The 24,613-nt window shown below is 37.9% G+C and overlaps 1 protein-coding gene and 1 long non-coding RNA gene across 2 annotated transcripts in view; both read right to left on the reverse strand.

Annotated features, from left to right (window-relative positions):
- Nucleotides 1–23,100: 23,100 nt before the first annotated feature.
- Nucleotides 23,101–23,613, reverse strand: LOC147611465 (uncharacterized). The gene is made up of 3 exons (XR_015263788.1): nt 23,554–23,613; nt 23,395–23,448; nt 23,101–23,277 (listed from the first exon to the last, which is right to left on the reverse strand). It is a non-coding gene; the product is annotated as an uncharacterized LOC147611465 (long non-coding RNA).
- A 142-nt stretch (nt 23,614–23,755) lies between these two features.
- The window catches only part of LOC147611466 (uncharacterized), a 1,150-nt gene continuing 292 nt past the window's right edge, over nt 23,756–24,613 (reverse strand). Inside the window, exons 3-6 of the mRNA XM_086784905.1 lie at nt 24,445–24,486; nt 24,241–24,309; nt 24,099–24,161; nt 23,756–23,809 (exon numbers count right to left, since the gene is read on the reverse strand). Coding sequence (XP_086641031.1) covers nt 23,756–23,809; nt 24,099–24,161; nt 24,241–24,309; nt 24,445–24,486 — 228 coding nt within the window. The remainder of the gene's footprint in view (nt 23,810–24,098; nt 24,162–24,240; nt 24,310–24,444; nt 24,487–24,613) is intronic.

Consider the following 24,613-nt stretch of genomic DNA (forward strand, 5'->3'; position numbering starts at 1 on the left):
TTCTTTGGGGGGAGAGAGAGAAATGCTTAAAAACCATTAAAATTAAATAAAAATTTAGGTGTTTCTTTATTACAATTCATAAAAGAACTTCAATGGTAATCAAAAGCCATTCAAATTAAAGCTTCTCAAGCTTGAGAGGGGTTGAGAAGAGAAGCATTTGGAGTTTTAATAAGAAAAAGACAATAATCCACACTTTACCTTCTAATTTACTTGATTCTTTGATCACAGTAGAGGCCCCCAACCAATCAATTGGTTTGGTATGTTGTAGGAGTCACCAAGGAAGATTGAAGAGAGAGAGAGAAGCTCCAATCTCTTCAATTTTGTAGAGGTTTTTAGAGGATAATAGAAATTAAGCTTAGTTTAGAGTAATACTGACATAGTTTAGTTCACAGATAATAATACAAAGGAATGAGGGTCTATTTATAGGAGAGGGAGGCCACTAACTGAGTCCAACAGAGTTCTAAGATTTTCCAGCTTTAGTTTGACTGAATTTGGACAAGTTTTGGACCAGTTTAGCTCCCTTTTTTATTTGGTTTGATCTAGGAGAGAGGAGAGATAAAAATATCCTATTATTTTTGAGTTTTAAACTCATCCAAGCATGTGAAGTAGGTGCCTCCTTGAAGGTCTCCCTTTTCCTTACACATGTGTTAAAAATGAATGATTACTCTAAAATATCTCATTTTTTATTAATACTTCATAATTTTTAACTAATAAACCTAGTACTCAACTCTTCATGTGGGCATTTACTCATTTTTGGGTTTTTTTTAATTCTTTGGATTTATCTTGTCCCAACACTTGGATTAATCTTATTGGTCCATAGGAACCTTAATTGGACCATAATTTAAAAAATCAAAAATCTGGACCCTTAGGCTAAGGTCTTCTGAATTAATTTTAATTAATTCCAATTGCACCTTGTAAAATCTATTTTGATTTTCTGTTTCAAGGAAACATTTTTTTGATATTTGAAGAATTTATGTATCCAAAAATATCCCAATTTTGATTTACCACTCTCTAGAATTTTTTTATCTCACTAGGCAAAACAAGGAAAAATGATATTTTCTTGTATTCAGAAACATAGAATGATTACAAACGATTGAAGTAGAGGCTTATTTGATATTTAGGCTGAGGAGGAATCTTACAGTATGCATAAGTTCTCCAAGTGGGAGCTGGAGATGTGTCCTTGGTGGATTAACCTTGAGAAGGGTCATGTTTTGGAGTGAGAGAAGGAGCTCCAACAACATTTCAAAGGTGGGCAGCCTGTCAAGGTGGAGAAGGTGGTTGATAAAAAATTGTGTTGCTTGTTGGAATTGAACTGCACAGGTTAGCATTACACTGATTGCAACGGGATTTAAAGGGCACATCGAAGGAGAAAGGGTAATCTCTCTTAGGCAAGAGTGGTTGCTTGCTTGCATTTTGCAAACAAGAGCACCTTGATTTGTGTTTAGGCGGTGGAGAGAAAAAGAGACCTACACAAAGGAGAGGTTAGTCGAGTTCTTTATCAATGTAGGCATCTACTAGCTATTGGTCATTGTCTTGAGTTGCTCGCTGCTTTTTTTTAACATGTGTAAGATAAAGACAAAGTTGTGGGAAATTAGTGAAGGGTGGACTTATTGGATGATGAGATAGACATGAATATTGGGGATGCTCATGAGGATGGTAAGTCATTTTCAACCTCTCTAGAATTGAGCTTGGAATATTCTTTTGTTGTGTTGATAGTATGTTCTGTCAAGTTATGGTTTTTGGCTTTTTGACTATCCTATCAACAAGCGCATGAATAAGAAAAGTATTTTGATTGTAAATCTTTCTTTGGATTATTTTCAAGAAGATGAGGGCCTTAATGGCAAAACAACAAGGATCATTTCTAAAAGAATGACAACATATGTCTACCAACCATATTTGCCATTTTTGGATGTGTCATGTGGGGATGGTCCAAAGTGTTTGGCTGTTGTTGGGGATTATATTGCTATTGGCAAGGATTTTATGATTGGTGCATAGAATGCATCTTACACCACCATAGTTCATGAGCACATGCAAAAATTCTCACCTAAGGGTAGACAATATGCAAGGGAAGGGAGATCAGTTTCTTGGGTCGTTGATTTGATATTTTTGGACCTCCCTTTTGGTGGAGTAGTACATGGTGCCAACGACTCTAGGCCCCCATAGGATACAATATCTGAGGACCATGTGTGGTATGGAGTTGGTTTGGCTGCATTGACTCTTGGTGATTCTGGCTGGTTGTTGATTATGGCATCGATGGGAGGTAATATTCCATGTATTGGAAGCTTGCAAGCCTTTCCTTTTGTCTTGCAATTTGTTTAATAAAATGTATGTTATGTTTTATAGGAGAGACGGTGGGTTGGGTTGACCGCTATTGCCATGTATTGGATTTGAAGATTTGGCATCGTGTTATTGTCATGCATCACTCACCCTATATGGATACTATGAGACTACCGACGAATAGAGGTAGTGTGTTTAGTGGTGGTTCCAAGGAATTTTGTTTGGTATATATGATTTTTTTCATTCATTAGATTGTTGTCATCATGTTGCAGTATACCTCTTCTATGCTCTTTGCAGTTTGCAGACAAGGTATGATTCCTACAATTTACTGCTTGGAGAGTGCACCTCTTTTCAAGGTGCTTCATATGCATCCTATGGATTCGGTGGCATATTATTATTTGCAAGATGTATCTTGTGCTAGGGATCTTGGGGGTGTGGAGATCTGTGGTGTTTTGGAGCACACTGTTACTTTCATTGTAGGGTATTTGGAGTTGTTCTGTTGTCCTAGTGGTTTTGCCGCCTTGAGTTGAGCTGTGGCACAGCTCCTCTACTCAAGGCATGTTTGAGGTTAGGTCGTTTATGCACTTCGATGGACTCTCTCAAGGGTCTTCTATCTTCATATGTATAGCCATTGCTTCTACCTAAGAGGCAAGGAGGCTAGGGGAGGCTAGCAATTCAATGATTGGGATGATGATATTGATGAGCGTGTGGGACATAATCCATATGAGCAGTGAGCATCTTGACCTTATTCAGTGCTACATTGATGACTATTTATTTGGGTTTGTTTTTTTTTTGTGCTTCGGACTATTGTCACTCTATTTTGATATTGATTTAGCGGTGTTTTACAATAGGTCAATGCTTGAGGATCCAAGTTTGTGATTTTGGTTACCTTCATGCTATGTTTTAAGAATAGAACATTCAAGCTTGATCTACAATACATAGATATACTTAAACATGTGAATTTGCAAAAATTAAATCATTTTTATTCTTTATTTTCTATGCAAAGTGTTCTGCCAATGTATGTCAAAGCAATGGAAAGAACCATGGCTGGAGACGCACGTTTTGAGAAGGACCATGCAAAACAATGTCACGCTCGTCATGCTTTTATATATAGACGGTGAGTATAACTCAACTTGATTTGTTATGGTGTATGTAGTGGACAATGCAACACATGGTTTTTGTTTTTGCTTGCGAGCCATGATTGGCGATTTTGTTTCGGTCTTATATTGTTGAGCTCTAAAAAGCCTAAACCCTTTTGAGAGTGGGTCATGTTCCGTGCAGTCACAAAATTGTAGTTGGTGTGGTATTTCAATTTTGTATGGTCATTGATGTGATCTTCTAATGTACTTCAATGATAGGAACCATGTTACTTTAATCAAAAATTATTCTACACGTGAATGGAAAATAATGTAACTGCTTATGTCTTGTGCTCACTTTGCATTATTTTTTGTTCTAAAATTTTGTCAAATTAATTCCAAATTTTTGGGATTTGTTGCCAAGTTTTGCTCCAATTTTCAACTAGCTTGGAAAAGGTTGCTCGATGTTTGGTAAGACTCTAGTTCTAGAGGTAAAAAATCACCAAAAAGTGTTTTTCATGATGCTTAATCACTCAAATTGCATGGTATGGGGACCAAACCTTGTAGGGGTGTGCATTGTGTCCCCACCCACACCCTTACAAGTTATGGTTCCCATCGAACATCTCTTTGGGAGGTCAGGGATCCCCTCCATGTATCTTTGAGATATACATTGCCCAAACACATGTTTGGGGATGGTGAATGACAGGAATGACTTTAGATGGATACACACACACACACACACACACACACACACACACATATATATATACATACATATACATATATATGTATGTATACAGAGAAATCTATGCATTATATTTCCTAATTAGCTTAACTAGAAAAGTGATCCATTTTTTCTAGTTTGCACTATATCTCTATTGAGGGAATGCTTAGAAGCTTACCTTCATAGATAGATTTTTCTATCTATAAATCATGTTAATGTATTACTTTGCCATATATTTTATAAACATTTCAAGATTCAAACAAATTTGAGATTTTCTATTATCTAGTTTGCATATAGTCTCCTATATGCATTATAGACTTACAACATTATAAGTAGTTCAAAAAAAATTCATTATGAGGTGTGTAATGTGTTCTTCTTTGTTTCCGAACACGCTAAAGTCATCCACAAACACCCTCATGAAGGTGGTTAGTTATTCATAGAATATTTCCTAAACTATCCTTTGGAATGTAGCAAGAGCATTTTTTAGCCCATTACATTGGAGGCAAATGCCCCCCATTCTGTCACAAAAGCAATCTTTTCTTTATCTTCTTGGGCCATTCTCACCTGATTGTACCCACTAAATCCATCCAGAAAAGAGTATGTTTCATGTCCTGCTAATGCATCCAGTAAGGAATTAATGAACGGCAATGGGAATGGGCCGCATATATTGGAAGCATTCAGCTTGTGGTAGTCTACATAGACCCTCAACTTCCCATTCTTTTTTGGAACATTGACTATCGGTGATAGCCATTCTGCCCTATCCACAAGATAGATGAACCCTACCTTCAGTAAGTTGTCAATCTCTTTCTTCGCCTGTTTGGCATAGTTTGGGTTCATTTTGTATCTACTTTGCGTGATTGGGGTTGCATCCTCTTTTATATTGATTTTATGCTAGTAGAAACTTGGATCAATCCCCTTCATGTCAGAATAGTTCAAGGCAAATACATCCTTGTAGGACTTTAGCAACTCTAGGAGTCTCCCTCTAAACTCTTGATTCAGCTTGGCACTAATCTTGATTGTCTTGGGCTATTCATCATCCCCTAGGTTCACTTCTTCGAGCTCATCTTCTTGAGCTCTGATACTCCTTTTCTTGAGCTCGGCTTCCTCTTGCTTTAGAGCCACCATGGCTTTTTCCTATTCTACCTCCTGCAACTCTTCCACATTATCCTAAGTGTCCTCTTCCTCTTTACGAGTGCTTTCCTCGTTCACTATCACTTCAAGATGAGCTACCAGGACCTCTGGATCATACATTTGCATAATCCTCTCTATGTCTACTTCAAACAGTGATAGCAGATCCAGATTCTTCTTCAATATTTGCTCTTCTTCATCATCTTCTACCCCTTCTAGGTAGTTTAGGCCTTTTGTGTGCATTGGTCGGTTTGCCAGGTTTAGCCTTTCTTTTTCTCATTGTGATCTTGTTCATCTCCCAGTTGTGCTTTATCCCTCCACTCCTGAGCCACAGCCTTCCTAGGAGCATGGGATATGCACCTGCTATTTCGGTCATCTTGAGAACAATGAACATAGCCGTGAAGCTACATCCTACTAACTCTATCTGTTCTCCTCTAATTACCCCGACGGAATGGACCCTTCTCTTGTCAGCCATGTGTATCTAGAATGAAGCAGGCTGCATGTCAATAATCCCTAGCTTTTAGCCAAGCAATCTGATATTATATTTACCCCTGACCCTTTGTCCAGAATGACTTTTGTCACTATCTCATCTCTGATGGTTACTTCTGGAACAGATGTATCATAATCCTGGAGTGTCTTCACATTTCTACATTCAACTGTAGGGTGTTCTAGATCCTGCAACAATGGCATCTGTACTAGATTCTCATTTGGCACTATAGCTTGAAGCAGCTTCTGCCTATAATTGGGAACCACATTCAGCATTTGATCTAATGTGATGTTCAATTTCATCTTGCTGAGATCCTCCCACAAATCATATTCCTTACTGCTTTTTTCCTTAGCTGGTGTGCCTTAACTTCTATACATCCCTCTCTTTTCTCTTTTTCTTATCTTTCCTGTCCCTGACTTCCTCTTACCAGTATTCCCTCCAGATTTCCTTATTTTTCTTCTCTCAAGACGCTTCTGTTGCTCTAGGCTATACCTAGCCCCAATTAGCAGTTTAGCATCGGCTTCTTTCGTGCACTAATCTCTTCCTTTTTCTTGGTCAAGTTTTTGGATTTTCCACAAGATACTCTCCTAGGGGTGGGATTTCCTGCATCATCCTCACCATTCCTTGTTTGCTTTTTTGCACTAACTTTGGTGATCTGTTCTCAGACCTTTTGCTGCCCTACCCACTATTATGGTTTCCTTTCCAGTTCCCGCTCTCGGCATTTCTACCTGTCTGACAAATCCTTTTAAGATCTTGTCACAGCCATAACTTCTGATGGCTCCTCTTGTTCTTTCCTTGCCTCATGGTCCACTTTTACCATAAGTTCTGATGCCTCCTCTTGTTCTTTCCTTGCCTCATGGTCCACTTTTACCATATTAACAAGTCCTTAAGATCTTGTCATAGCCATAACTTCTAATGGCTCTTCTTGCTCTTTCCTTGCCTTATGGTCCGCTTTTACCATATTAATAGTCGCATCATTTCCTACTAGATTTGCCTCCCTTCGTGGCCTTGCCTCTTGTAGTTCCTACTGATGGTACTGAAATATGGGGGCAATCATTCTGTCTGTGCCCTAGGCCATTATAGTAGAAGTAGGCTCCCCTTGGACCAAATCTTCCACCTCCTCTTCCATATGATCTATTGATTTGAAGTCCTGTGGTGACCTGGTTGACGATTGCTGGGGCTTGCTAGTGCCTTTCCACCTCCCTTGGGTTCCTATTTTGAGTGTTATAGTAACACGTCTCTGCAGAGTGATTGTCCCTTCCACAGATGGTGCATACTTACTGTGTGCCTCTTAACTAGCACTCCTCTTTCGTGTGCCCTTGATTGTTGCACCTCGTGCACCGTCTGAGATCAGATCCTACGTGTCCCCTCTAGTATTCTTGTCTAGGGCAACCCTTAGTTCTTCCTGAACTTTCTCTGCCTACTTCTTGCCTTTATTTTTTCGAGGTTTCTGCTCTTTGGCATCTGACTCTTGACTGGATTCTGACTCTGAGGTATCTTCTCTGGAATTTGATTCCAAGGCTTCTTGTTCTTGTCCTTCTTCTTCTTCTTCTTCTTCTTCTTCTTCTTCTAGGAGTCTTTGTTTGTTTGCTTTAGGACTCCTTCAGCTCCAGCTCTTGCCACCAGTTGTTTGAAAGTCAGGGTTTCCAGGTCGTATATGAGGCTACTGCCATCTAGAGATTTTTCCTCAGTCCTCTCACAAACCATTGGCTCAGCATGGCTAGAGCAGGATGGTTGGGCTAATCCAGGTGCATTAGCATTGCTCTAAATTTAGTTATGTAGTCTTCTATTGGCCTCTTTTTCTATGTCATCCTCTACAACTTTTCCAGTACCTCCGTTATGGTCTTGTCTTTCTTGAATCTTTCAAGAAAGCCTTATTCAGCTCTTCAAATGTTTGAAAGTGCTCTAGATCGTATTGGGCATACCAAGTGGTGGTTTTTCCACCCAACTTTGTAGCAAAATATTCTGTCTTTTGCCCCAATGGAGCTCAGTTTGCCTTGAACGTGGTTTCAAAGGCCAAGATGTGGGCATTTAGATCCTCCTCACTCTTGCCTTTGAATTTCAGGTACTTGAGGGGGGACATCCTACCCATAGTTGCCAGTTCTTCCACTTCCTGAGCTTCGTGCCTCCTGTTTTTGGTAGTTCTTGGTGATCTTCTTTCTGATTCCTTAGTGGTTCTAAAATCAGTCTTTCTAGCTACTAAAATCCCATTTTGTTCCTGGTGATCTTCTTCCTAATTCCTTAGTTGTTCCAGAATCAGTCTTTCCACCAGCTATGCTACTGTGGAATCCTGTCTGCTAATCTTCTTGGGTGTGGTGCAGTGGTGCTTCTTGTTCTATAGCTCTGGCTTGTCTATGGTAGTACCACATTGCCCTATTTGAGCTTCCTTTGTTCTCCATGCTTGCTCCATTGTACTCTTATGACTCTCTGGTTAGCATACCTGACTCTAGTTTAGTGTGCTTTCTTTCTGGGCTTCTTTTGACTAGCTTACTCTACTACTGACTGTGCAAGACTTAACCTATACTGGCCTCTATCTCTCTACTTCCTTACTTGGCATACCCCTTCCCCAATAGGATTGCCAAAAGTGTCATTGTCTGGTCGAGACTCGGCACTTATGTGCTTCCGGACCACCTTGGCGGCTCCGGATGAGATGCACTAATGCAACTGTGCCCAATGAGATAAGCTCGCTAATGCATTGCACCACCAATCTGCCTAGGCTAAGAGAGTTCATCATGCCAGCACTCACAGAGGTCGGTTCCTACATCTGTTAGTATCCCTTACGTGACTCTTGGTCTTGTTTCCAGATAGGAGTCATATCGAGATAAGAATGACTCTAAGTGTGATTCCCAGTGAGAGAAGGCATATCATAACAAGAAAGCACTTAACATAGACGAGGAATCAAATAGACTTATACAGTACAAAAAATGAAGAATTGCACAGAAAAATCACTTGGATCGTTAGATCATAGGCTTAGCCCAAAGTACAATGCCGTAGCACACTCTCAGTTGTCTTCTCTACTCTCTTCTCTTTCCTATATCTCATCCTTGGATAGTTCTCCTTTTCCCTTTTACATATGCATACGTACTACCCATTAGCAAGATTCAGTTACATGGCTGTTAAAAGATAGAAGATTTATGTCCCGAGAGTTTTTTGCCCACCACGAAAATATTGGGCACGCCGGCCAATGGCTGGATGACCTCCAACAAGATTCCATATCGAGAGTTTCATCAGGGTAGCCATAAACAAAACCTCCGGTGGGAAATCTCACTACAATACAATCACACTATGTGCTTGTATTGACACCTTTAATATTAAAGATCCAATTTCCCTCTTTCATGATCTGCAGCATATCAAAAAGACGTACTACCTCCTCTAAACACTCCTAATTCTGAATTGCACGGCCTATATTCAAAGGATCCCTAAAAAATGCCCTCACCTTTGGAGAATCATGTCCTGCTACACCATGTTGAGAAGAGTTACATATTAATTATCATCACACAATATAAAAGACACACATTTACAATCCTTACACATTAATTGTCATTACATGATATAAAAGACATATTAATTATCATTACACGATATAAAAGACACACATTTGCAATCCTTACACATTAATTGTCATTACATGATATAAAAGACACATATTAATTATCATTACACGATATAAAAGACACACATTTGCAATCCTTACATGTGTTCACAATTGATTAGTACACCTGTCAGTGCCGAGGCTTCTATAACAGTAGAGGAACTAGCACTTTGATGTTGCAACACACTTAGAACACCGAGGACTAATATCAAGGGAATACGATGAGATGCTACTATAAAGCATACATTATGTAAGTGCATGCACTACACATATACATTACATTATCATTACTAATGAGTAAAATTATACCTAGGAAACTCATTTGGATTTATGTCAGAACACCTAGGCTATGTGGATTATTATGCCACAATGGTGCATTTGGTGCTTCGCCTCTTCCCAACCTTATCTGAATCCATAACTTATTCATCTACATTAGTATTCCAATCGTGTAATAATTAAACCTCTCGCCTCTTGCCAAGCTTATCTAGATCCATAACTTATTCATCTATGTTAGTATTCCAACAACCTTGAATAATCAAACCCCTCACCTCTTGCCAAGCATCTCTAGATGTATAACTAAATCATGTATGTTAGTATCCAAACTATTTAATAATATAACTAATGAATCACGAGTTAAAGAGTGCCTTGTCTCTATGTTGCTGCATGACCCACTTTGTCAACTTTTGAATGCTATCCTTAGAATCGCTTTCATCATACTCCAATGCAGAGACATCAGAGTCATCTTCTTCCCCTCGTGCCTTTGCGTTTTTCTCTTCCTTCATGGCATCCTTCTTTGGCACTTTTTCCCCTTCATCATCATCATCCTCTTCATCTTCATCAGCCCCTTCATCTTCATCATCCTCTTCATCTTCATCAGCCCCTTCATCTTTCATAAGACATTTGCCCTTATCTTGAACATGTGATTGGTCATGTAGAATTCTAGTCTTCACAATACAAATGACGATTCAAAAGGATATAAGAATCAATATTAAAAAAGAACTAAAATATCTAATTGTAAGGTACATACCATCTTTGAATGTTTTGATTTACAAGCCTGAGTATACATCTCCTTCTCGCTCTTGGAAAATTTACCATTTGGAAAGTCAAGGATGGGCATCTCTTGTATATCCTTGCATCCTAATGGTCGCGAAGTTGCTGCTACATATACATTATGCTCTCATGTCGTGGATCGGGCCAGTCATTTATGATGGCAGGCATAGTTGTGAAATATGTTTCTCAGCAGCATGGCACTTACGAATCCATCTACATATAATTATTTCCATTTAGTTTATGAATATAAGAGCACAATAAAGTAGTAAGTAGGATTTCAAGAATGTTTTGTACCTGAACATAGCACGCTTGGTAGCTTTTATGTGACAACTAGGTTTGAAACTACCATGTCTTATTTTTTTAGGGACCCCACCATTTCCTCAAATAGCTTCCCAAAACATAGTCTCTTAATATCGGCAAGGTCCTCCTAAAATGTATCTAGGAAATTTTTTTTGTACTTATTTGTCATTTCTCCAAGGACGGCCACACCCTGTGCTCCAATCTCGTGCCGTATGATTTCTCTTCTTAGCCAATCCCTGAATAAACTTGTATTTGCTACATTGCCATTAAAATTGTTATTCATACAAAAAATAGTGCTTTGTATATATCAAGAAAAAAGGAAGTAATTATTACTTAATTTCAGGGATTTATAAGTCCTTCAGCCTCTATGAATCTCCCTCAATCAAAATATTTAAAATCATTTATTTTTAGTCATTTGGAAAATGAGCTAGATGCTAAGTGTACAACCTATCCTCCGTCAAACAATCTGGTTTCTTATCCCAATTTACCTGCACTAGTCGTCTATAACACAACACCAAAATTAAACCACAACATTAAAACCATAATATGTGTTGCCTACCAAAAAGACAAAGAGGGAAGAGTGTAGGCTTTCTTAGTCAAAGAAACCTTTGTGCAGGGTTTGCATCACCACCAACCATCTATTCACTTTCTCTCATCTTTATTATAAAATGCAGTTCTCCATTTGTCTTCAAACTCATTTGTAAGCAAGCTATCTACAAGGGGGTCAATATATCGGGTGGCTATGAGGTACTCATCCTATTATTCACAGGACTATACATTAGTCTGACAATATGTAAATGTTAATCATATATTAAAAGTGTTAGAAGATAGAAGATTGTACTTGGAATTCTATTTGGGATAGTTCTAATAGCTCGTAGTTATACCAAAATGGGCGACCCGTTTTTTCTACATTAAGGCATGCTTCTCCATCCATGCCTTGTTCACATTGCTCTTGTGTGCTTCATAATTGTTTCTTTATTTGTTAATCCAAGCGTCCTAATCAGGCACACTTTGTCCACAAGAGACAATGAAACATAGCCCACTTCATTCATCCCATGGCAAACAAATTATGAGTTATGATGAAAGATAAAACATACATCACCCAAGTCAAAGAGATTTAAGACATATATTCTCATAATGTGTATGTTCCCTTACCTGTTAAAGCGAGCTATGACTGTGAGGACCTCCCCCTTGCTATCCTCATTGAATTCAATAAGGATAACGTCAACACATGAATGTCTTGATACAATGTTCTTGAATGCTACAATCAGTGTGAATCTAATTAGTCCCAAAACTATTTTAAAAAACTTACACCGCATTTAAAAAGTTAGCAATTTGTGATGACTCACATTTACTAATCTCATCCCCATCCATGCCACAACGTGATGATTGCCATCCCACACATAAAACATCTTGTTGGTCATAAATGCCCACTTCGTGTCTTTGATCACATTCTCGAACTCCTCGTTTTTCATTCAACATGTCATCCCATGCACTAGCATCATCTTGCAATACTTCTTTAATAGGATTGTGGGATGAGGAGATAAAGCAAATGAACCTACATCGATTGGCAACATAGCCATTTGTGTAGAATTCCCTTGCCACCTTCTTGTACCTAAACTGCACTCTTCATATAGAGGGGTTAGGAACAAGTGTGCACAAGGGAATAGGTGGAAAAGGAGTGGATTTCTTCACCTACAATGTACACACACAGGTTGTGCTTTCCATTCATAAAAATATGCAAGGTTTGGTAAAAAGTGGATAACAATTACCTTTACTCTATTTAGACTGTTGCAAAAGTTCTAGTCGCAAATGAGTTGCATGTGTGACCATGAAGTGATCTTCATTCTCGCCTTCTTTTTCAGTTCCCTCTTCCACCTCTATTACTTTCTTTTTTTCTTTCATTAATTTCAAAGAAGCACCTTTTTTTGTGGACATAGAAGATCGACTTGGATTTCTTCGTGGAGGAGCCCAATCATCTTCTTCTTCTTCTTTCACTGTTTTCCTCCTCTTCTTTGTACTTTTGTTTGGCAAGTGTGCTCTTTAAGCATTGTGCACGCTTTGTAGATTTAATTACAAGGTGAGTTTCCTCAATCTAAACACATCGACATATACAAGATAAATTACTCTTAGTAGTAAAACCACAAGAAAAAGAGCATAATTGTAAAGGTGGGAGAGCGATATAACAACACTTACGCAATCTCTTGCTGGCCATACAATGATGTTGTCTTTGGGTTGATTTAACATGAGGATATCACCATCTTCAAGGGGATAAGGAAGGGGTACTTCTCCCACTTCAACATCTTCAATTAACATGCCAACATACCTAGGCAGCAACAGAATTCCATGGACAGTATCGATAATGTGGTTTACATGCAACACAGGTGCTAGTAGCTACTTTCGTACCGTTGAACATTAACAACACCCATGTCCCTTTTTCAAGTTGGGGAGGCGCCATGTAAAAAAGTGGACAAGAAAGAGATGAGAGAGAAAAGTAAGAGATTGCTAAATAAAACTACAAGGAAGGAGATTGGAAGAGGAAAGAAAGAGATCAAGCAACCAAAGTGAACAACAACAGAGAGATCAAAAAAAGAAAGAGAAGATAAACTAAAAAAGAAAGAAAGAAAGAGATATAAATAGAGAAGCAAAATGAACTTTTAGGGTAAAAGGAGATAAAAGTAGGAAAAAAATAAAATTTTAGGGTTTTGGATAAAATAGAGAAAAAGAAACAAGAAATAGAAAAGATCTGTGAAGAAAAAGAAAAAAACAAGGAAAAAAGAAGAGAGAAAGAGAGGGGAGGGGAGGAGGGGAGAGAGGAGGGGAGGAAGGAAGCGTTTGAAAGAGAGAGAGAGAGAGAGAGAGAGAGAGAGAGAGAGAGAGAGAGAGAGAGAGAGAGAGAGAGAGAGAGAGAGAGAGAGAGAGAGGCAAAAGAGAGGAGAAGGGAGGAAGAGGGGAAGCATGCGAGAGAGAGAGAGAGAGAGAGAGAGAGAGAGAGAGAGAGAGAGAGAGAGAGAGAGAGAGAGAGGGGGGGGGGGAAGAGATATAATTAGAGAAATAAAATAAACTTTTAGGGTAAAAAGAGAAAAAAATAGAAAAAAAAATCATTTGTAGGGTTTTGGATAAAAATAGAGAAAAAGAAACAAGAAATGTAAAAGAGGTGAGAAGAAAAAGAAAAAAACAAGGAAAAAAGAAGAGAGAAAGAGAGGGAGAGGAGGAGGGGAGAGAGTAGGGGAGGAGGGAAGCATTTGAAAGAGAGAGACAGAGAAAGAGACGAAAGAGAGAAGGATGGGGAAGAGGGGAAGAGGGGAGGTACAAGAGAGAGGAGGAGGGAAGAGGGGAGGCACACGAAAGAGAGGAGGGGGGAAGAGGGGAGATGCACGAGAGAGAGAGAGAGAGAGAGAGAGAGAGAGAGAGAGAGAGAGAGAGAGAGAGGGGAAGAGGGGAGGCACGTGAAAGAGAGGAGGGAGGAAGAGGGGAGCTGCCCGAGAGAGAGAGAGAGAGAGAGAGAGAGAGAGAGAGAGAGAGAGAGAGAGAGAGAGAGAGAGAGGCGGTCACCCTTAGTGAGGGGGGGTCCCCTCACTAGGGGCAACCTTCCCCTCACTAAGGGTGACATCACCCTTAGTGAGGGCAAGGTCCCCTCACTAAGGGCAACCTCTCTCTCTCTTTCAAACGCTGCCCCATCACCGCCTTGCTTCCTCTACTTCTCTTTCTCTCTCCCTCTCGCGTGCCTCCCCTCTTCGCCCCTCTTTCTAAGTGCAAATTTTTTAAATGAAAATAATGGGAACAAGTAAACACAAAGAGAAAGAAGATGACCACACATGATGGCTATTGTTGGGTGAAACCTGTTGGAGAGTCACGTAAAGTTTCCCGAAGTAGTATGAAAGAGTTTTTGTGGAGGCTTGTTTGAGTGCACTTATACCTTAGCAACATGGAGTTGTCACTATTATTGGAGCACATGCATTCCCTAATTCAATGTCAAGGTAATATTAATTCCATAATGATTTTATTTTTTTAATTATTCTTGTCAACTTAAGTTTACATATTTTGTTAAGTTGTCCAATTCTCTTTGTAGATTTAGGAGGATGGTACATACTTCTAGGATCAACTATTCAATGCAAGGTGCAAAGTCCAGTATCCTAGAATTGAAGAGATAATGCACTTTTGAGTTCTTACATGGTTGTCATTTTCATGGGCAAGCTTTGGACAAGTCATAGCGGTGTTACATGTTTAAAATGTCAACCACCACCACAGGAACGACATCAGTGGGTTCGAATCTAGTGAATCGTATGCGCCAAACAAGAGACGATGATTTGTGAAGGGCTTGGGTTTGTTTGAATCACAGAACCATCTCTTTATATGATGCTGCCGTTTCAGATCTCACTAATGCTCTCTTGAAATCCACAAAGAAGCATGCATTCATGTAAGGTAAATATCATAGAGTAGGCCCTACAATAAAAAAAATTTGATGGAGAAGACCAAAACATCAAAAGCTCCACATCCGTCAACCACCAGTAGATTGATGGGGAAGCAGTGAGTGGGACACTGATGCATGTGCAACCGGACTATATTGGTGATAACATTATAGTTAGCTGGCATCGAAAACCCATAGTTTACAATGCCCTCATCATGGGCACTGCATCTTGAACTTGCGAGGCTGCTATTCCCACCTACACCTACATCGTTTGGTAGAGCTTCCTATATGCAGCCACCTTCCTTCTTCCATCAGCATTGCCCTTATTGATGTATTTCATCCCTTGTAATGATAAAAAAATATTGATTTACACATTATTTTAATGCACTTTTGTACACTCATGGTATATCTATGGCATTGTTTCTTGCTTTTACTGTAACTGTTTAGATAATTAAATTGACAATAGAGAGAGATGGAGCAAGATGGATAGAGATGGAGAGGCCACGAGAGAGAGCGTGAGTAAAAGAGAGAAAGTTTAAGTGAGACCTTAAAATAGTTATTTTTATTTTTGAGACCTTACAAATAGAGTAGAGATTGCCATGTTCTACTAATCTTATTCTAGGGATACATCCAAGCCCACCCACCCCTAATATCTTCATATTGTATAGGTTGGGCATAAACTCTATTATCATGGGTTCATCCACCAATCTCTCTAATACTACGATGTTGCAAGTATCTTAAGTAAAGCTCTTCAATCTTTCATACACCTCAAAGAAAAAGAACCAAGATCGAATGCCCTTATGGAAGCATGGACAACGTCATCTAAAGTGCAGGAGCTCTACAAGAAGCTCACACAATAGAGAAAGTGGTAGACCTTGCAGAGACAAGAACATGCTAGAGGTGAAAGCAGTAACATATATTAGGGTATGGAGAGCTTCTGGCATCATTGAAGAGGTAAAAGAGGCTCCTCTTCGAGGAGGATTTGCCACCTTCATTGCAAATTTATTAGGGCAGATGGAGAAGGCCAAGATGATAGTTGAGGTCCCACATGCTTTCATGTATTTCAACATTTCGTAGGTGTTTATCATAATATGCTACAATATTGTGATTTTTCTTTGAAATATAATGGAATTTTCATCTCTCTATGGTGTCTTTGTAAAGAAGTAGCAATGATAGTGGCCCATGGAAGTAAACAACATTGTGTACACACATGCTTTCATGTATTGTTGCGTGTGTTCAACATCTCGTAGGTGTTTGTCATAATATACTATAGTATTATAATTTTTCTTTGGAATATAATGAAAGTTTTAGATCATAATATGGTGTCTTTGTTAAAAAGTTGAAATGATAGTGGCCCATAGTGTCTTGTGATCAACATCTCGTAGGTGTACATTAGTCTTGTAATATTGGAAGTTTCAACGTTTCTCGTTGTCTTTTTAAAAAAACCAGCTATGAAATTGGAGAGAGAAAGAGCAAGACAATAGAGAGAGGAAGAGTAGACGGAGACAACAAGAGTAGAGAGAGAAACCGCTTGCTCAAAAATGCTCGCCAAAAAAATACACCCCCACACATGCATGTTCTACTCTTTACATGCAACCCTTTTACTTGTAACCCACACATGCATGTTCTACTCTTTACATGCAACCCTTTTACTTGTAACCACACATTCATCCTTATCTTCACAAAACTACCTTAAGGATACATACACAATTTTCCTTAAGGTCTACTCTTTGCATGCAACCCTTTTACCACACATTCATCCTTATCTTCACAACTACCTTAAGGATACTGCACAATTTTCCTAAGATTTACACAAAGGTTTTTATCACAAAGCTAACTATCTTTACAACTACCTTAAGGATACATAAAAAAATTTCCTAAGATTTACATCATAAAGGTTTCTATCACAAAGTTAACTAAGGCTTGATCACCTTAATTTTGAAGACCTCTCTTTGATCAAGCATTCACATCATACAAGATGTGCTTGACCAAGGACTCAATGTCCATAGCAAATACGCCAATAATAAACTAGCGATTTCACCATCGATGAAAACTCGGATGGATGGAAATAGACATCAATTTCAAACAATGATGGACGTTGATGGGGACGATGAATGAGAAACAAACATAATTACACTACAACATAAATTTTTATCTTCATAGCTTGTTGCTTCAATCAACTCAAAAAGAGGAAGAGTCCGCATAGAAAAATACATACACTTTCTCTCTCAATTCACACATAGGAACCTTTCTCACTGTCTTAAGGAAGGAAAATTTCACACAAACAAGCCACAAAAATCCCTCTTATTGATCAAGAAAGAAGAAGCTTCGAGAAATGTAGATCTCATACCATAAGAAAAAACAAAAATCAAAGGGAGAGAGGAGAAGAGTAGAGAGGACATACCATAAGAAATGTAGATCTCATACCATAAGAAATGTAGATCTCATACCATAAGAAAAAACAAAAATCAAAGGGAGAGAGGAGAAGAGTAGAGAGGACATACACAATTCTAGAAAGTAGTAGCATTGAGATTTTTTATTAAAACATATATAAAGTTTACAAGATTATGTGCTCTTAAATAGAGATTTCTCGTGCATGTGCATGTCCTAGACTTTAGGCATACTCCCACATCTTTAAGCTCTACTCTTTATATGAAACCCTTTTATATGTAATTGCACATTCATCCTTTTCTTCACAACTATGTTAAGGATACATGCGCAATTTTCCTAAGGTTTATATCATTAAGGTTTCTACCACAAAGTTAACTAAGGCTTGAACCGACCCAATGAATTGAAGCACAATGTGTGTGCATGTACCTTGGAATCTAAAGCTGGAGGATGGAAGGCGCAGTATGCGGATGCACATTTTGTAGCTTATACAGCGTTACACAAAGCATTCCTCTAAAGGTAAAGACGTCTTTGGAGGTGTTGGATAAACTTTGATCTCTTCGATAGAAAAAGTTGCTGGTGGAGGATTATGCAACAAAATTATGCACTCTCCGCAAACAGGTCATGATGCGACCAATTGGTTGGCTAATGAAGTTACTAGTGGATGGTTCATATATGGCCTATAACCAAGCTCCAACAATCATTGGCCTCAATAGATTTGGCCAATATTGTGTTTGATGACCGGTAAAGATAACGGTTGTTCTAAATGGGGACTAGTGGACATATATACTAAAAAGCACCAACAACACCGACGAAATAAGAAGAAGGCACACGAGTCAAAATCTACAACATCCGATAGTGGGGTGGATTCCACTTCCGACGAAGATTCGGAGGACGTCTCGAACAAGGATGACACACACAAGCACCGAAGGAGCCCAAAAGCGGGCAAGACCGTCGAAGAACGGTTGATTACATCTTTAGCTAAAGTGAGTGCAGGATCATCAGCTGTGTCCGAAAGCTGATCTGAAATCTGGTGTGGGAAATGTTTCAAGACGAGGAATTTGAAGGAAGAACGCACAGCAACATGCTATTGTGCCATCTACAATCTGACTAATCATTCAACTGAGCAATGCTATCATAATAGCTTCTCTGGAAGGCAACCACCAAACCAAATGAATGTTCAAACATAGACTGTGGTGCTTGTCCAAACAGTTATACCTTAGCCTATACAGTGCTCAATTTCCCCGATAGCAGTGATGGATGCAGTAGCCCCAGCCTCCCGATGACCATATGGCCGTGGAAGGGGAAATCTTCCACCCAGAGGATCTCAATGTTTCAATTGCTGGCAGCAAGGCCATTACAAGACAGAATGCCCTGCATGGATAAAACATTAGCAGGAGATACAAAGTACCCACCAATGGCAGATAATAGCACTCAACCAATAGCTAATATGGTGCTAATTACTCCAAATTTCAGTAGTGAACAGGAAGAGGAACCAGCAGCCTAACAGGAAGCAAAAGCGGTTCATAGAGCTTGGAGCGATTTCTCGCCCTTAGGAACCTGCCTGGTAGGAAAACAACAAGAGATAATGGAGCAGGTGGCGTGGATGATCGGTGAAGGGAGCCGATCCCACCCCATCCGGTTGATGTTCCGATGTGGTGGTGGTTGCAGTGGAAGGATTTCCGGGAGCACTACTTAAAATAGACTGAAGGCAACAAGCAAAATCCATCGAGCCAGCAGGCCCACTCGAAGACAGAGCCGGTAGTACTAGTTAATCAAAGCCAAAGACACAGACGAAGGGCGTCCAAACAAAACATATGAAAATTAGTATGACATTGGATCAATTATTGAGCTGGGTACTGAATTACCGGAAAGAGCTCCTTGGGTAAGATGGTGGATCCAGTCTTAGCACATGGATAAGGTGGTGGACATAGATGTCGCAGTGAAGGTGAAACCAGACTGGGATATAGTTGTCCTTGAAGTGATAGTTACTATCAAGGCACGACATATTCCAAGTGTGCTATTAGATGGGATGAACATCATCTTCGACACCATGAGGAAGGAATTGGGGATCACGGAGCTAGCACCCACCCCTTTTTCAATTCGAATGGCAGATTAAAGGCGTGTGAAACCCTTGGGATTAATCCATGGTATGCAAATTTAGATTGCACGATGTGATTGTTCCATGGTATTTGTCATCATGAAAAGATGGAGGAAATGGCCGAGGCTTACCCAATGTTACTAGGATGACCATGGCTGCGATATGGGAAGATTAAGCATAATTGGGCCACAAACTAGATCACCTTGAGGAAAGGTAAAAAGAAGATCAAAGTCACAGTTGTTGGTTCAGACCAAAAAGTGACTACATCTGCCATACCCTCACCACCTCGATGAATGAATGGGCCGCATAGATATTCTTCACCAACCAATAGCAGGGATCAGCCTCTCTCGATTATTATGAATAAAGTCAAGCACTTCAGTGTCTATACAAAACACATGTCCCTGCAGGCAACGAGCTTTCTGCCATGTTCGCTCTATGTGGAAGGATTGAATTGCCTCGCAAGAGTGGAAGATACAATACGGCGTATATGTTGGTTTAGATCATCTTTGTAAAACACTATATATACATGCGCAAAGCGTTTGTAGAGATGTATGTAATGAGAGAGAGAAGATGGCACAGCTCATTAATACAATTTACTTTCAAATATGTCTCTACATATTCCTATGCGTGTTGTATACTTATGTTTTTTTGTGTAATCCTCAGTAGAGGTGTTGATTGACCCCACAATAGTGAGGGGAAGCCCTCTCCATATATTTGTGATGTTTGGTCATAATCGAACGTCGTTCATGTTAGATATGGTGCTCCATCCCGTGTTTTCTATGTATGTTTTCAAACTACCCAAATGTGGGTTTTTTTTTAAATGTGGTTTTTTTAGAGAGAGAGAGAGAGAGAGAGAGAGAGAGAGAGAGAGAGAGAGAGAGAGAGACAGAACCAATTAGCACAACATCAAGTGACGGGCCATACTTGGTAGCTATGAGTCGACAAAGTTTCTCTCTCTATTAAATATTTAATTTGAGCCTAAAAAAACACCAAAAATGTTGTTTGAAATTTCAAAACTTTTGGAAGCTGGACAAATCATGACAATGGAGTTAAGAAATGAGATCTATTCAACTTTCTAGTTAAAATTTTGATTGGCCTCTTCTTATCTTATATCTTATACTATATATAAAAGAAGAAGATGGGATGACTTCTTGATCTGCCACGCGTCAAGTTTTTTTTTAAACTTCCCCTCACCTATAACGCTATACACCTTAGTAACGCCAACATTAACAAAGTGCTCACAGAGCTGCCCACCCATCGTCTCTACGCAAACTCGCAGACTCACAACCACCCTCCTGTGCATGCATTGAGGAAATTTTTGTAGCACGCTCCTTCTCCCGAACTCCTCCTTTCATTTCAGTGTGTTTGCGGCGATTGCGCTACAGGGTTTCTATGGGTGAGCCCTCTCTCTCTCTCTCTCTCTCTCTCTCTCTCTCTCTCTCTCTCTCTCTTTTCTGATATTATTCTTTATGTTTCACAAGGCACTTTTGTTCATTCTCTATATAGTTAAAAAAAACCATTCACTATATAATTTCTTAGATAGAAATGAGCATATCTAGAAAAAGTGCAAACTAGAGAAAATGAAACACTTTCCTAGATAGCTAACTAGGAAATACAATGCGTGGATTTTTCTATATAGGAAAATTTATCTATATAGTAAAAATTTTCTATATAACAAATTTTTCTACAAAGGAAAAAATCTCCTATGTAGGAAGATTTTCTCTATATAGAAAAATTTGCTTACATAGGAAAAATTTGCTTACATAGGAAAAATTTTCCTATATATGTAAATTTATCTATGTAGAGAAATCCATGCATTGTATTTTCTAGGTAGCCTATCTAGGAAACTGTTACATTTTTCCTAGTTTGCACTTTTCCTAGATATCCTTATTTGTATCTAGGAAATTATATAGTGAATCCATTGTATCTCTATATAGAGAATGCTTAGTAGCTTATCCTCTAGATAGTTCTATGAATCGTGCTAATATACTACTTACAACATAATAGATTAAGTAGTTTTATAAAGCGTTATAAAATAAAAATCTCTTTATTTATCAAAGATTAAGCAAAAAAGTCTTGCATATTTAAAAAGAGGGCCAAAAGTAGTCAACATACATTAACACTAGTTCTGTAATTGGACACTAAAGTGTCCTGAGGACACTAAAGTGTCCTGAAAGTTAGCATTTTTCTTGAATTTTTGTGGGCAATCTATTAAGAGTTTTGAAATGCTTAACATCCACAGATGTTCCTCAAGACCCAAAAAAAAAATTTGAGATTTTTTAAATTGCACTTTTCTTAGCTTTTGCAAGGCAATATTTTAATTTTCTTAGACGCATGCTGATAAAATGCATGATTTTTGCTGTTTTCAAAATAGTAGTAATTTGTACATAACTTTTAGAAGGGACATAGTTTGATCATGAAACTTGGCTTGATGGAAAGCCCATGATGTAAACTAAATCTTGTAATCATCAAACGATAATTATTGGATAAATTTTTGACTCGCTAATATTGAAATGATGTTTTTTATACAGGTGGAGCATGAATTTTTCTCCTTCCATATGCAAGCTAATAATGTAAAACTTGAGGTGCACCCATGTTATATAGGGTAAATACTACTTTGTTTTGAATTTTCCAAAACTTTAGAGCCACTTTTTGGGCCTCTTCTCATACATGGCCTTTTGCGCAACCTGTTTTTAATACGTAAAATGTCTAATTATGAGCCTAATTTTGATTTTCATCAAAGGGGAAAGCTGTGTAAGTGCATTATTTGTTGTAACTATAGGTGTAGACTACTTGTGCAAGCATAGTTATGATTAGTTTTTGAAAAAAGATGATCAAATTTTGTTTTTTTTTTTTACAGTTTTTTTAGAACTAGGCGATAAGAACCTACTTAAGTGGAGGCTAAGTTAGTGTCATACACATCAAATTATGGCTTATTTATCTCATCTCAAGCATGAAAACCAATAATCAACATTCTCATTGATAGGGCTACAATTTTTTTTAGTGGCGTGATTGAGTTTTGATAATACGCGTTACTTTTGCTGATTTTATACAACTTTTTTGGAAAAAATTCTAGGAAAGAAAAATGATTTTTTTGGTGAACTTCTACCTCCTTGGACTGATGTATGCTATCAAAATATCTTGGGAAAAATGCTATTGATATCATTGGATTTTTTTTTTGAGAGAATGATGCTTGCATATTTGGAAAAATCCTGAAAAATCCTAAAAAATGTTCATTTTCAAGACATATGCTACTTTGTTGCTTATGTACTTCCAAATAAAAAGGCATTTTATATGTTTAGCATTTTTTACATAAGCATAGGGTTATGTTCTACATGCCCAATGAAGCATTTTGGTTTTTAAAGCCTGCATTAGGAGTTTGATTTTTTTTCGCAACCCCCAAAAAAGGACACTCAAGTGTCCTGTTTTGGTACCAAACTAGTGTTAAAAATAAATAGTACTTTAAGATTATCTAAATGTCATGGCCCATGGGATTTGTTTACATCTTCTAAACTAATAGGTGTGGATTGTGCATTGAATTTGACTTTCTTATGCACAATGTCACGAATCATAATGTCACTCCCAGGCCTTTTTGTATCCTTTGAGTAGGTTTTGAAACTAATATTCTCCTTCTTTAGATTGACATATGTACTCTTGAGAGAAAAGTACATGTCTTGGATTGTATGCACTCTCATGTACTTTAATAAGATTGTCTCCATATCCTCCTCTGAAATGTGGCTCACCTACATTCATGATAATAAAATATATAAAATTTTAAAGCATATTCAATTTACCTAAATAAAAAGATTCAAAATAATAAACTTATCAATGATAAATTTCTCTAATATAATATCACTTACTTGTAAAGGTTCACATGATGCCTCTACATTTGATTTTCCAATGTGTTCTAAATCCTATTTAAAATAACAAAATTAAATCCATCATGTTAAAAATAGAAAAATCAAATCCATTACGTTAAAAATTGGAGAATCATAACATTTACATCTATCTAACGGTACCTTTAAAATGGTTGTTGGTATAATATTTTCACCCTTTTGGTGACTTCTTTCTTCCAAGTGGTTTTCATCTTCTCACTTACCTTTGGAACAATCCAAAAACTAGCATTAATAATCACAAAAGTAAAAAGAGAGAGAGAAAAAAATAGGAGTACAAAGAGATAGTAGAAAACTTTTGTAAGTTTTGCATTACCTTTCTCTTTCTTTAACTTTTTCTTGAAACCTCATTTGTATACTTAGCTAAATTCAACATTGGATCCTACAAGTACAACAAAATATTAGAAGAAATATTGACAACTTATCACATATACAAAGAAAAACTCAACCAAACCTTGTCTTCACTTGTCATATATACTCTCGCTTCTTGATTTCTTATGGCTCTCACTCTTTTTGATGTGTCATGATGTAGTAGCTCAGTAAAGGAATAATTATTCTCCTCCATTGTTGTATTATAAGAATCCTGGTTTATAAGATGTTATCAAAATCTCATAGAATTCAAAAAATAGTAGTCTTAAAATCAAATCTTTATGTGGACTAAGAGAATACACCTCATCAGATATATAATCTTGCAACCCTTCAAACCTCTTTGTCCCGAATATAAAGTTATCCATCTATATAGAAGAGCATACGTTTAATACAAAACCAAAAGAAATCCTACTTAGAATAAAATCAATTATATAATACACGTACATTCTCTATAGGTTGATCATTTTTTATCGCATCAATGTAAGGAGAGCTAGCTTGAATCTCAAAGTTTGTCTATAAAGTTCACATTAGTAACAAAATCTTTTAAACAAAACGTTCAAAACATGTAACATTGCATAAGTTACTATGCATGATTCAAAGAAAATACCATTATACATTCTCCTTATGATACATCTTTCTAGCTCTTACCTCTTCATAAGAATGATTATATGCTTGAAGATTGAGTGTTGGCTTTAAGACCATGACATGTAAAATAACATAAAGTTAAAACTAGAACCACATAAATATATAATATAAACATACCCATGTAAAAAAGCTGCTTACATAGGAAAAGAAAATATCAAGTTTAGTTCTTTTA

This window comes from Cibotium barometz, chromosome 47 (assembly GCF_041138505.1).
Source record: "Cibotium barometz isolate CiBa-2024 chromosome 47, ASM4113850v1, whole genome shotgun sequence".
NCBI lineage: Eukaryota > Viridiplantae > Streptophyta > Polypodiopsida > Cyatheales > Cibotiaceae > Cibotium > Cibotium barometz.